The sequence below is a fragment of the Eucyclogobius newberryi genome, unplaced genomic scaffold, assembly GCF_026437365.1.
Source record: "Eucyclogobius newberryi isolate DKJ021-1_F unplaced genomic scaffold, fEucNew1.0.hap1 SCAF_10, whole genome shotgun sequence".
Taxonomy (NCBI): domain Eukaryota; kingdom Metazoa; phylum Chordata; class Actinopteri; order Gobiiformes; family Gobiidae; genus Eucyclogobius; species Eucyclogobius newberryi.
The window spans coordinates 30,708,829-30,723,450 of record NW_027315724.1 but is presented as its reverse complement, the minus strand read 5'-3'; the positions used below and the strand labels follow the sequence as shown (position 1 = coordinate 30,723,450).

At 39.5% G+C, this 14,622-nt stretch overlaps 1 protein-coding gene across 5 annotated transcripts in view; it reads left to right on the top strand.

Annotated features, from left to right (window-relative positions):
* Nucleotides 1-13,298, top strand: part of usp2a (ubiquitin specific peptidase 2a) — a 46,270-nt gene extending 32,972 nt beyond the window's left edge. For 3 of the 5 annotated variants that reach the window (XM_072454710.1, XM_072454702.1, XM_072454725.1), the window contains 11 exons: nucleotides 2,367-2,417; nucleotides 4,121-4,244; nucleotides 4,500-4,611; nucleotides 4,715-4,825; nucleotides 6,321-6,385; nucleotides 8,070-8,173; nucleotides 9,503-9,583; nucleotides 10,088-10,166; nucleotides 10,940-11,044; nucleotides 11,126-11,246; nucleotides 12,277-13,298. In XM_072454710.1, coding sequence (XP_072310811.1) covers nucleotides 2,367-2,417; nucleotides 4,121-4,244; nucleotides 4,500-4,611; nucleotides 4,715-4,825; nucleotides 6,321-6,385; nucleotides 8,070-8,173; nucleotides 9,503-9,583; nucleotides 10,088-10,166; nucleotides 10,940-11,044; nucleotides 11,126-11,246; nucleotides 12,277-12,361 — 1,038 coding nt within the window. In that variant the 3' untranslated portion in view covers nucleotides 12,362-13,298. The remainder of the gene's footprint in view (nucleotides 1-2,366; nucleotides 2,418-4,120; nucleotides 4,245-4,499; nucleotides 4,612-4,714; nucleotides 4,826-6,320; nucleotides 6,386-8,069; nucleotides 8,174-9,502; nucleotides 9,584-10,087; nucleotides 10,167-10,939; nucleotides 11,045-11,125; nucleotides 11,247-12,276) is intronic. The other 2 variants (XM_072454718.1, XM_072454733.1) reach the window with 1 other exon arrangement.
* The last annotated feature ends 1,324 nt before the right edge of the window (nucleotides 13,299-14,622 follow it).

Below are 14,622 nucleotides of genomic sequence, written 5' to 3'. Positions count from 1 at the left end.
AAAAATAATATTAATAGTTGCAAACTTATCTGTGCCGCATTAGTAATATCAGTAATACTAAAATATTTATACGTATTTTAAGTGGCAGTACAATATTTGGAATATAAGTACAGTTTGTTTGAATAAGATACACGTGATAGAAAAAAAAAAACATAATTATTCACATTTTCACAGTTAAATGTCATATTGCTTGATGTCTGCTTCGTCAGTACAGTAGATTTACAGTGGTCAGTTTTTGTTACACAATTATCTTCCTGAAGATGTGAGACAGGCTTCTACTCTGACAATGTTCAAATCTAAGCTAAAAACAGTTTTGTTTAGCTGCGCATATGACTGAAAGGATTTTTTCTTTGCACTCTTCTCTTTTGTTTGTGATTTTATTAGTTTAGAAAATCAGTTGGATTGATAATTTTTAATTTAGTTAATTTTATTGTATTTCTGTTTCTGTAATTTCTTTGTGATTTGAATGCATTTTTCCTGCTGTGAAGCACTTTGAATTGCCTTGTGTATGAAATGTGCTCTACAAATAAACTTGCCTTGCCTTGCCTTGCCTATTACTGCTCCTCCTCTTTCTTTGTTTATCTCTCAACGCTCAATTATATAACCGGCTTATGTAATGACAGCTAACTGCAGCAGCTTGACATAAGGGCTGTAATATCTCATGCCAATTTATGATTTTTTAAGCTTTTGCGATGCCATCTGTCTCTTAGAATGAACAAGTGAAATTATGTAGGAGTTGTGTTGCGTGAGCTTTGGCCGTCGGGAGCGAACGCCAGGAGAGGATCTGAACTCGGAAAACAAAAACAAAGTTTCTCTCTAAAGACAAAGCGAAAGGAAACAGATGTGTGTGCCCGGAGCGGTGTCTAGAGAGAGAACCTGGGGATTATGTAGAGAAGTGTGTTAAAAGGACGTTCAGCGCAAGAGCAGGAAAATGAGGTTTGTGAGCGACTGAGAGATATCGGTCAGAAAAGATGCTCAGCAGTTTGGTTTCTCCCCTCATATTGATGAATCTCAATATTGTATTTTATTTATTACCTTTTCATGAACATAGATATTTAAATTTTTACTTTAAGTCAGTGCCATGTACACACAAATAGTTAAATTTCATCTTAAGCTCTAAACAGCATGCTTTTATTATCAGATGATGGGCTGTAGACCTGCATATCATTGACGATTTTTAAACAAAATAGAGCTTTTCATAAATATTGGACTGAGATTAACAAATCATACAAACTGTTTTTGGCACTGGCATCACACTGGACTCCAGAACTATGTATATGAGCCTCTAAACTCACAATAAATGCAGGAAAAAGGCCATCACGAAGAAATGGATGACACAAAACTCGAGTCGACAATTAAAGACTGGACTGATAAACTTTGGGACGTATAGGACTTATGTTGGACAATGTGTGTCTTAGCTTCATCTTTGGCTACTTTGTTTATTTAGCTCTCTGTGTCGTATTCTGTGGTTTTCAGTTTTGTTTTATACATTTAAAAAACAAAAACATCTAATTACATTCTAAAATTCAAAAATAAGTGGATCTTAACTGGATGCAAATCTCGCTACAGTGATATGCAACAATGAAAATGCGGGGCTTGTGCTGTCCGCAGGTCGAGTGGCAATTTGCTGTATGTCTTCCCTTCTCACCCCCATTTTTTTCATACTAAGCTGTTTTGTTTAATGAAGCCTTCGGTGCTTAACTGCTTCAGATCCATTTTGCGGTCCACAATGAACAAACTGTAGAATAATGATTTACACATGTTATAGTTTATTATTACAAAGCACAGGGGAAAAGCACAGTATGTCTCTTTTTAAAAATGAAATATTAACTTCAAAACAAAAACTTGCCAAGGAATTTGACGCATGTCCCTAATGCGTTGCCGCGTTTGCTGCTTCTGAATATTGCGACGCCCTTTGACTCAGTGCGTACTTTGGCTTAAAAAGAATCAGAGATACTGTATTTACTTACTCAATGGCAGAATTTGGTTTACACAACATTGATAGACTAGGAAAATTAAAATAGCCGAAGCATAAAAAGCGTTGTTAGCTCGTGCTGCGGTAGGTATTTTAGTTTTACCACAAACAAAGCAGCGTCTTTGCGGTGGATGTGACGGACCTTTTAAAACAGGAGAATACGATTGTAATGAAAACAAGACGCCGTATTCTACTGTCAATTACGTTTTCATAGTGTAAAGCATCCACAGACTTCATCCCATGCGGTCGCAATCATTATCCTGTACTATTTATGCAAAAAGAGCTGCGTTCGTTTGAAATATTTAGATGTTTGTGTCCTTTTAAAGCCGTACTATTGAATGTGTGCAATGCGTTATTCAACATTTTAAACATAATTATCATTTGTTTTCAGAATTCGAAGAGCGCCCAGGGCCTGGTGGGACTGAAGAACCTGGGAAACACAGTGAGTGACGACAAAAACAAAAAACACGTAACGATAAAGACGCAACCGCACCGATTACCGCTAAGCAAACGCATTTATTCACAGCATAATTGACAGTGGCATAAATGTAGTAAGCGTCCCTGCTCGGCCGTAGGCGGTTTGCCAGGCAACAGGCAGCGGGCCGCTCTCAAAATAAACAGTGTATGTGTGATAGTGTGCCCGGTAACCTAATCAAAGCCTCTGAACAGCGAGAGGGAACGGGCTGTGTGCGACCGGTTTGATCCGTCGCAAACAGCACGTGTACAGAGTGTCCCATGTCCACACGTGATGCACATGTTTATATACACGCTTAGCCAGTCGAATTCACTTTACCTCTCCACTCAAATGCCTATTACGAGTCATAACTAGGGGTGGGCATTATCAGCAAACACGACTATCTCAGCATTGATTTGCATTAGACATTTTAACAATCAGGAATGTGTTGAAATGTGCCCGTAAATGTCTTCAAATGTCACATAAAAAGTGAATGGATCATAAAATTGAGTGGAAAAGTGCAGAAATATCACTTTATACTCTGGAGATTACACTAGATCTGTCTCTTTCTGATGTCATTGTTTAATCGTTTTAATTATAGACGATGAATTCTACGTTTTAATTTGGCAACAGCGCTATATCTATCTACGATACATCTCCCATCTCTAGTTAGAACTCAAATACAGTTTCTAGACATATTCAAAGGTGATTCAAATTATCTTCAACACCAATTAATGTATTATATGTATTTTCTTTAACATTTATTTTTAAACAGTCTAATCCAATCCTTAACTATGTGACATTGCTTGTTCACCGTTATTGTCGTCATGATGAAGTGCTTTTCCACACAGATCTCTCTGAACAGAACAGGGTGTTTACAGCGTTTGTTTGTTCACACGAGCATGTTGCATTCATGTGGTTATCAGCTGGTCACACTCGGGCGTTTAAATGCCTTTGTGACTAAGGCTTTACTGCATAAACCAATACATAACTTTGCTCACGTGGTCCAAAAAAGATGACGTCTCAGTTAAAGCAGTCGACCAAAAGCCAAATGGTAGTAAGATTATTGTTTAAATGTCACTTTATTCAAGCAAATCAGTTTACTTACTATGAATAAATATGAATTAAAGTGGCCTAATTGTGACTAGTCTACTATTAAAAAATAATCATAGATGTTTTTTAATACTTGTTAAGACTCTAAAACTCATAAGAAAAGGCATTATTAAAACAAATACTAATAAACTATTTCATTTCAACATATTTTCATCAATAATTCACTTTATTCGCCAATATTCCCAGTCTAAAAGTCTTCAGTCACTATGTTTCACATTTATTTGGTTGATAATGTATTTAAAAAGTCTCAACACTTGACGAGTCGATTTATAGAAAAAGGAATTGCTGACTAGCCGACTACTAAAATAATGACTGCCCGAGTATTCATAAACCTTTAGAATTCTTTTGTCACCTGACATGATGATTGTGCAAATTGCTTTGGCGAGTTCAGGGCTGAAAAGTTAAACCCTTATAAATCAGAGCATTTCCAAACTGCAGCTTTGTGTGTTCTGGTTTAAAAAGAGATTTAAGGAGTTCAGTGGCTCGTGACCGCCAGCATCGGGAAGAATATTGTGCGTTTGTCTGTCCGCTGTGGCCTTTAAACCCCCGTCACTGAGTCCATATGTTGTGTTTTCCAGTGCTTCATGAACAGTATCCTGCAGTGTCTCAGTAACACACACAGCCTCCGAGACTACTGCCTGCACAACAGTCACCGCAGAGACCTTAACAACAACAGCCGCACCAACACCGCCCTCATGGAAGGTACGGGACGCACCGGGGCGACACACCGGGGGGGTCAGGACACAAAGACGGATCTCAAAGACCTTCAGAGCTGTTAAAGTCCAGTCTATATTTCAGGAGCAGGGTTTTGTTTGGCAAACTTCTACTACAATGGACAGTTCTATACATAATAATAATATAATAATAATAATAATAATAATAATAATAATGTCTTGTCTCTTATTTGTAAAACATCTATCAATGAAATTATATGAATTCCTGTTTTCTTTTTTGCAGAATTTGCCAAGTTGATACAGACGATGTGGTCTTCAACGAGCAGCGAGGCCGTCAGCCCTTCTGAATTCAAAACTCAGATTCAGAGATACGCGCCCAGATTCGTGGGTTACAAGTAAGACCCGTGTATTTACTCACACCTAACAAAGACAAAGACGTGTATAAGTTCATAATGTGATATAATTGTCATATTTATGATGCCTGTGTGTGATGCGCAGCCAACAGGACGCTCAGGAGTTCCTGCGCTTCCTCCTGGACGGTCTGCACAACGAGGTCAACAGGGTCACAGTCCGGCCGAGGGGCACAGTCGAGGACTTCGACCACCTCCCGTGAGTTCAGGGCCGACGCAACCCAAAACAGACCGTTCAGACTAATTAAAATGTAGAGTTTTATTGGACAAGACGCCGACAGTAGCGCAACGATGCCAAGCTCATAGTAACGATGCAGTTGGTTGTCAACAACAGTGTCATTGTTGCGTCACACTCGTTAGTGAAGTCTGTTTAGTCCTGATTTAGGGTGCACACAGTGGAGCGGCCTCAGTGCGCGCTAGATTTGGATCTATTTGCTTCACTATTTTGGTGGTTGGTCCTTGTTCGCACGCACTACTCATCTTCTCACCGTGAGCCACCTGAGCCGCTCTGAGACCACCTGTTTAGACGTGTTAACCCGGACCACCACTCTCACTCTCTCAAAAAGCTCTTTTACCTCGACCCGACAAGTGTGGATTGATCTGGGTTTAAGTCATGTCGAAGTTCACGTCAAGAGTGTTCTATTTTCTCTTTACAAGGGCTGTAGGCTTTTAATCATTTAGTCATTTAGACCAAAGTTTGTACTAGTCGACTAATGAAGCCTGCGTAAATTCAGCCTGGAAGACCTAACTCCATCCTTCTACGTCAAGGCCACCATGGAAGGACCCCTCTCCCCAGCGCTATCATCGCACTCAAGCGGGCGCCCGCCTGTCCGTCTGTGAGAGTCAGATCCCTCCTTCACCATGGACTCTCCCAGGTTTCTGCGCTTATCCCAAAGAGGTTATGCAGTTTTTCCTGGCCAAAGAAGTAGGGTGAAAGGTCAGGGGGCGTCTGCACCATGGCCCTCGCACCTGCTCCTCATCCCCAATCAACGCTCCCAGTGACTCCTCCCTGCTCCCAATCAGCACCAGGCGGTCGCATTTAAGCCCTCAGGCAGATGGCTCGGCCGCTCAAACCGTACTGCGACCCACCACCTCCCCAGCTCCTCCTCTACATTCCCCTCATCCTCTACCTCCTCTTCACATCTACCACCACCAGTCTCCAGGCTCCGGGGGGAGACATCTAATACAAATAGATCATGGAGTGCCCATGATTGCAACGTCTTCCGCCGGGGTCTGAGCGCCAAATAACTCGCAAATAAAGCTTGCTAAACAGTCCATTCTCGTGGTCTCTTTGTCTCTCCAGGGTGAAATACTTTTATTCAGATTATAAGGATTCATAAAGAACAGCAGAAGGTTATGGAGTTGGTTTGACGCTCTAATTCTTTTCGATATAATATTTTTAACTCTGTGGCTTGAGTAACATGTTTCTAGGTCATATCTGAACTCATAATATACATGATTTTATGTAAATCTGCTTCAGGTTGTCACTGAAAATTATGTGTAACCCAGATTTTCCTGCACAAAACGCTCTACTTTTCAGTTCACCTAGATTTGCGCACTGAAGTAGGTCAGGCCTCTAAATAGCCTCCAGACGCCGCTATCACCCACTTTTCATGATTGGGAATTTAGCAGCGTGTATTTAGCCCGATTTCCACTCCAACCACTGATACTAATGAATTGTGTTTGTGTTTTAGGGATGAAGAGAAGGGCAAAAAGATGTGGAGCAAATACCTGGATAGAGAAGACAGCAAAGTCGTCGGTAAGTCATTTCCCGGTGTGTTCGAGGTGAGGGAAGGCGGGTAAAATGCTGCTCTCTTGTAGGGCTATGCAGTCAATCGAATGATCAAATGGAGGTACAGTCATTTCAAGTTGTCAGTGATTAGGTTTAGGTAAAAAGTCAGTCTTTATGTTCATTGTGTGTCTGGTTTTAATCAGAAAAACAATTAAATCATGAATTGTGGCCGAGCGATAAGAGGAAACAAAACTATCAGGCTTCATTATCTGCTCTGTTGACATGGTTTTGGTGTTTGATGCGATACTATGTTACATTTACATTTAAATTTACATTAAATTTGTGGATTGTGGTCAACACTAAAAAAGCATAAATATCTAAGACAACAAAGAGGATTTGATTTCCAGACCGTAGTTTACGACTTAAATTGTGCAGTAAATGTCAGATGAACTATATTTTGGGGCTCAAGCTTAGTCTTTGCACTAGTGAGACATTTTTTGGTTATTTTTGAGAGTTGAGCATCGGCATTTTGTTGCCAAAGCCCTAAACTTAAAAAGTAACCTCACCTCAATGCCAGAAAATGTATAAAATAGAACATTAAGCTGAGTTCCTCATTATAGATACTAAGAAAGTAGGTGTTATTGGTTTCACGTTATGTTTAAATCACAATATTATTTGTCATGATTTAGGTTGCAGATAGTTTCGGCACGTTTAATATTATTGGATATTTTTGAACCGTTATCCCCTGTGAAAAATTACTTCACCCCCCCCGACAAAAGGCCAAATGGTTGACACAAGAAAAACTGGCTCCTGCTCCACATCCGGAGTCCGACGTCATGACTTAATAGAGAATCTGAAAACCGCCAGTTCTGACAAGCAGCAACAGGATCATTTTCGGTTCAGAAATAGATGGGAAATAGGTCACGGTTTGCAGTTGGTATTTCAAAATGTTGTGCGTTCAGTTTATGAGCCAAAACACAATTGAAACTTCACGGTGCAGGTGCCTGTCCCAGTTCAAATAAATCGAGGGGTGCAACAGGAAGGACATTTGATGAATCTCAGTGAAGCAAAAGAGTCAAGTACAGCATTGAATAAGAAAAAATAAATGAGCCGCTAACCAGGCTTTACATTTGTTCAACTCGATGCACGTGCAGGCCTGAATGTACGAGTCAAACTGTCTAAATAAAAACAGGACAAAACTAATTTGGACCTTAACAGACACATATTATGCAATGTTTTACTTTTTGAGCTTTTAACCACGTTGTAACATTGTTCCCTCTGCAAAAACATGAGGGAGTTGCGTTTAGCTTCATTCTCGCTAGTTTGATGGATCCTGGGAAGAAAATCCTCTCAAATACATCAACGTTTCTCGATCTGTGACGTGGCTCTGAAAATCTTTGCTGTTTTTTAAGTACATAAATCAAAACCAGACTCGTTCTGTGAATTTCTCCCGTCTAATCTCGATCGCAATATTGTTTATTGCGTTTGCCAATCCATTGTTCTCAAAATGATGAGAAATTAAGATTGTTACCGTAGTGATAAACAATTTAAAACGAAATGTTATATCTTTAGAATAGGAAAAAGTCCTCAAAATGTTGCATACGACCGGAAGTTGAAACCCATGAATATTGTAATCTTGACACTTGTGCGATACATTGTGCAGCCATGTGTTTTACCCATAATAACGTGAAAATGATGGTCTCTGTTGCAGACCTGTTCGTGGGTCAGCTGAAGAGCTCTCTGACCTGCAGTCACTGTGGGTTCTGCTCCACTGTGTTCGACCCCTTCTGGGACCTGTCTCTACCCATCGCCAAGGTACGACTCTGGCCCCAAGACACACAACTCACACTCTGGTCCCAAGACACACAACTCACACTCTGGCCCCAAAACACACAACTCACACTCTGGCCTCAAAACACACACAACTCACACTCTGATCCCAAATCACACACAACTCACACTCTGATCCCAAATCACACACAACTCACACTCTGGTCCCAAGACACACAACTCACACTCTGGTCCCAAGACACACACAACTCACACTCTGGCCCCAAGACACACAACTCACACTCTGATCCCAAAACACACACAACTCACACTCTGGTCCCAAGAGACACAACTCACACTCTGGTCCCAAGACACACAACTCACACTCTGATCCCAAAACACACACAACTCACACTCTGGTCCCAAGAGACACAACTCACACTCTGGTCCCAAGACACACAACTCAAACTCTGGTCCCAAGACACACAACTCAAACTCTGGTCCCAAGACACACAACTCACACTCTGACCCCAAGACACACAACTCACTCTGATCCCAAAACACACACAACTCACACTCTGGTCCCAAGAGACACAACTCACACTCTGATCCCAAAACACACAACTCACACTCTGGTCCCAAGAGACACAACTCACACTCTGATCCCAAAACACACAACTCACACTCTGATCCCAAAACACACACAACTCACACTCTGGCCCCAAAACACACAACGCACACACGTCCATGTTTAGTGTAACTTACAGACATTTAGTGTTATTCACAGAAAGACAAAAACATAAAAATAAACAAAATTTGTTCTAGTTCTCGATCGGAGAAATTAAAATCTAAATCCGTAATTATTCAGTTCTAGTTTATTCTATATCTAAATGTAGATCTTCACATCCATCAACTTTTATTCCTGATTTATTGACACAATTTCACAGACATTTAGTTTTATTCACCAAAAAACTAAAAAAGAAACTAAATCAGTGCTAGTCCTCCATCTGACGAATTCAAATCTTAATCCATAATTTTGTTTGGCATTCATCATCATCCTTTTATTCCTGCCTCTATTTTAATTTCTGTATAATTTATAGTATTTTATTGTAATATTTATTTGCTACGTATCTATTCAAATAAGAAAAATAGAGGATGTTTGATATATATTTTGGAGCCTTAAAGCCGTTTTTGAGCCTTTCACTTTCTATTTCTGCTCCTAACTCGAGCTCTCTCTTTCTGTCGTCTCTTTCTGTGCTTCTTTGTTGATTGTGTGTGTCTTTGTATTGTTTGTGTCGTTGTGTTTTGTTGGCGTTTGGTAACCGTCCTGTCCCGTGCGTGCTAATGTCGCGCTGCGTCTATGTTTCCGCTCAGAAGGGCTACGGCGAGGTCAGCCTCATGGACTGCATGCGGCTCTTCACGAAAGAAGACGTTCTGGACGGAGACGAGAAACCAGTAAGTGCCACGGTTACGGCTTTCAACAACAATTAGCTTCTCCGTGACGATTTGTTTGAGTTTTATATTACCATTCTGTTTGGAATGTAAAACTATTATACTGTGATTTGTGAGCGATTGTATTGCGCAAATATAAAAGGACTTTGAAATACAATAAAAGACAATAAAATAAGGCAATAAAACAATAAAAATACAATCAATTCAAATGTATTTTGACTTCAAGGTTTAAGTTGTAAAGATCGTCATCAATATTTTAGTAGCAGTACTCAATTAGAAGTACATAAAAGCAGCTATAATTAACTATGTTTATATAACATACGCTAGATTTAACCACATTTACATAACATACCATTGTGCTAATTAGAACTCACTTTTGAATTCAATGATTTTCCAGTTAGATTTTTGTTAATTTGACAGTTGTTAGTGACATTTTTCCTGTGTCCTGTTGTTTTTATCTCGTTATAAAGTTACTGAAATGACCCTTTTCCTGCTTCTCCTTCACAGACGTGTTACAGGTGTAAAGCCAGAAGGAGATGCACAAAGAAGTTCACTATACAGAAGTTCCCCAAGATTTTAGTTCTTCGTATCCTTTTCTGTTCAGAGCAAACTGGACTTTATTGAGTTTATGATTGTCGGGTATTTAGTACAAAATTGTAACATACCTAGATCATTGTTGGACAGTTATTTTTCATTGTATGTAGCAATAAATGAAATGGCTTGATAAAAGAAAGTGAGCCATTGAAAAAAAAAACATGTGACAGTTTAAAACCCTGCACTTTTTAATAATCGTAAGTAGTAAGTGCAGAGCAGTGAATTATGGGTGTGGGGGAAAACCAACGAATGCAGGACAATCACAAAAATACAACTCTGAGTGAGATCACTATGAGGCAGCACAGTATAACAGGCATAAACGCTCATAAAAGGTCGATTTTACATACCGTATTTTCCACACTATAAGGCTCACTTAAAAGCCTTTAATTTTCTCAAAAAACGACGTGGGTTTTAAAATCTAGTGGGCCTTATTTATGGATGAATTCTGATTGTGCTTACTGACCTCAAAGCAATAATGTGTGGTACACCGTTTGTTTCACTTAATGCACCAATGATCAAAAATAGACCATTCATCAAAATAAGACTTTTAAAAAAATCCATGCCAGATGCACAAATTCTGTGAAATAAAAACTTGATGAAATAAAACTATATACATTATATTCAAAATGGGGTCAAAGGAGTGTCCAAGTGCGCCTTATAGTGCAGAAAATACGCTACGTCCTTTTTAAGCTTTAGACAAAACATTTCTTTTCAATGTGCTCTGATCTACCGCTTGTTTTAGTCCTTAACGCTAACCCTGTTCAGACCTCAAACGTTTTTCTGAGGCGCGAAGAACCAGCAAACTGTCCACTTTTGTAAACTTCCCCATGAAGGATCTGGACCTGCGGGAGTTCACTTCTGACAACAGCAGTGAGTGATGACATTAACCGTTGACCGCCTTCTCAGTTCCCGTCACACACCAGGCAGAAACGGTCATTTGTTGTCTTCCAGTGAATGCAGTGTACAACTTGTATGCCGTGTCCAACCACTCAGGCACAACTATGGGCGGACACTACACAGCCTACTGTCGCAACCCCAACTCGGGAGAATGGTACACCTTCAACGACTCCAGGTGCGTTCAAAGACACAGGAAGAATTAGTCAACTTCTGAAGTAAAGGCAATATATTCTAGTTGAATCAAACAATTATTTCTGTTCTTTATTGAGGTTTTGTAATACATTTTTAACCAAATAATAAAGGTTGAAATATGTTGACTGAAGGCTTTTAGAGAGAGAATAAACAAATTAAGTGTATTATTTCTACTTTTTGTCACATTTTCTTTACATATTGTTGCTGTCTTTGTGATAATAGAGTCTGTAAAGTCCAGATAACAACTACGATAATCAAAATACGGATTATTCTGATTAATCTTCGCAGTTTGTTAAATGCAGGATGGTTCATTATGATGCTTTTTAAAAATATAATAAGCAATTTGTGATGCATCTGTTGTGATGCTGTCAGACCTGTCACCTTTTAACCACGACTGAAACGATATTGCCTCAAAATAAATATAATATCTGAATTCAAATACGCAATACTAGTATGAATAGTACAATCAATATTTTCGGGAAATTATAAACCGAAATTTATGATATATTTTTTTAAACTGAATGTCAAAATTCATTGTAGAAGTGGGAGGAATATTCAAATATCGCGTATTGCTGGTTTGGAGATGTACAAATTTGAATATTGAGTAAAAAAATGATTTACAAAAGGACATAAACAATCAAAATTGAATTAGTTGCAGTGTTGTTAAGTGTTTATAATCTGCACTGTTGCGTCCATTTTACAGTCTTAACTTTTTGTCCATTATTTGAACCTCAATTATGACATTAATTGCCATTTTGTTGTCTGAACATTGTCATTGGGATAATCTGAATATATAAATACATTTTAGACACGATTGAAACATATTGAATACTCCATAGAATTTTGTTTAATATATAAGACAAAACCAGAAGAAAGTCACACACAAAGAACGGTAACAGCTTGAAATAAGAAGTAGTATCTGTAGACTGTAGGCTCTCACTCAAACTCAACAAACCACTGCCTCTTCACAAAAATCCTAAGCGTTTAACTTCTTTATTACTATTTTTTTGCAGAGTAACGCCAATGTCCTCCAGCCAAGTGCGCAGCAGCGACGCCTACGTGCTGTTCTACGAGCTGACGTCATCTTCGCGGATGTGAGGCCGCGTGCGTGCGACACTGACGGACAGAGAGCTGACCGAGGCGCCCCCCCCCCCCCCTTTTAATAGGACTGGGACATTTCCCTTCAACGAGCGCACACCTGAATGCACACACCAGAGGGCGACGTGCTCCCTCCCCGTTTGTACGTGCGTCTACGGGACGGGTGTAAAGGGCGCGTGAGCGACGACACGCAGGGCAATAATCCCGTTCATCTCCGAGTCCCTTTTCTATGCACCGCAAAAACTCCTCCCGACGACGCCTTCTTTGCTTCTCGTTTGCCTCGATCCATTCAAACTGATTTGTTGCATTTGTTGGACTTTTTCAACTTTGCTTTTATGTTGTTATTGTTTTTTTTGGGGGGGAAGGGGTGGGCGGGCGGGTGGGGTCTATTTGAGCTTCTTCACCGTTATTATCTTTTTGGACGATATTAAACAGTCCTGATGCTGCGGCGGGACGTCCGGGCCTGGACCAGAGGAGCGTCCGAGCCTCTGATCCGTGTTGTACTGAGTTCCCCTTCACGTGTGGCTGCTACTGATGTTTTTAAAGTGCCGTGAACGAATGAATGGACGGTATTAGGATTAACAATATACAACGACAACAGCCTCATTTTTTGCGTGTGAGGCCTTCTCTTCCTTTCTCGTCTCATGCCATTGAACAACACGAACGAATGTTTTCAAGACGAAAAAACAAACAAACACATGATATCTGTATATTTTTATATCCTGATGCAATATAGAGAATGTACTATTCAATGGTGCTGAAAATGACCCGTAACTGTTTTCAGTTGGTTTCTTTACCAGGTTTCAAGAGAGACAACGATATTATTTATGCTTCTAAGTGATAATGTGACACACTTTTTAACAGTGGCCGTCAAACACATGGATATATAAATATAAATATATATGAATAAAGTCAAGAAACAGTGGTTTTACTTTTACTCCTGGTCTTTTTATTGTCCTCCCTAATGTGTTTTATTGTGTTCCCTATTTTTTTTTGAGTATTTGCACATTAAAAGACAACAAGTTGGACTCAAAAAGAACATTTCAGTGGCTGTAAGGGGGAAACGTTTATTTTCAAATTGATTAAACCAACTGATCCTGAATGCAACAGGTAATTTAAGAACTATGCAGTTTGTGCTCTTACTGTATAGAGGACATAAGTGTTTCTCCTTCTCAGTTTACTACAAGGACAGGCCACGGCTCATGTTCAGCTCTTTCTCCTCCAGGACTCCAGGCTCACTCAGCTGCAGAAGCTGCACTAGCTCTGAATCATGGTTGGTGCAGGTGCTGGGCTTTAGGTAGAGACCATTCAGATCAGAGAGAGGACACTGATGTTTACATTTCAGCTTTGAAACTGGCAACGCAAATGAGAGACTGCTTTCTGAGACTGTGGATAATCATATTGAGAAACAAAACATCAAACTATAAAATCAATAACAAAACATGAAACTATAACACGTCTATCATCTGGGGACAAGCGGAGAAGTTGTGTTTATGATATTTTAAATCAAAATAAGTTCCATCAGTACAGTAAGTATCCTTAATAAAGCAATGGGCTTTATTAAACCAGATCACACCACTATTATTCAGACTTTACTCTTCAAGATGAGTTTATGAGAAATGTAAATAGCTCCACAGTGCCTGCAAGTGGCCACAAGCAATATCGCAACATACCACAAAAAATATAAACCATTAATCAATAAACGTGGCTGTTTTATGCAGATATGAACAACTAACAAAATATATTATTACCGTATGCTATTTTCATTTTAATTTTTTTGCACTTTATTTTAGGACAACTTTACTTTTGTTGATGAATGTGAAAGCAGCCAAGCAGAATGAGAAATATATCCAATGATTACAACATTGACCAAACGACCAAAACAGTGTAATTTTAAGCCAGAAATCCCACGTTATAAAACAAAACAGTTACATTTAAAAGTAGGCCACGCAGACATTAGATTTTTGCCTCTGGCTTTAGTGCGACTCAGTGACATAATTCTGTCCTCGTGCATATATAAAATGTACAATTTCCCTGCGCTCTGATGCTAATGTTAAAACTGTCCCACTTCCTGCTCCAGAATCCACAAATGGCCTGTTTCTGTCAGAACCAGCATCACTGAGGGTCGAGCCCCGAGGCAACAGCAGAGACCACCAGAGTAACATACACGTACATGACGGCCCACTTACACCGCAATCTACTTACAACAGAAACAATACATCATTTAACACCTACAACTTTACCAGCAGTGATGATACTTG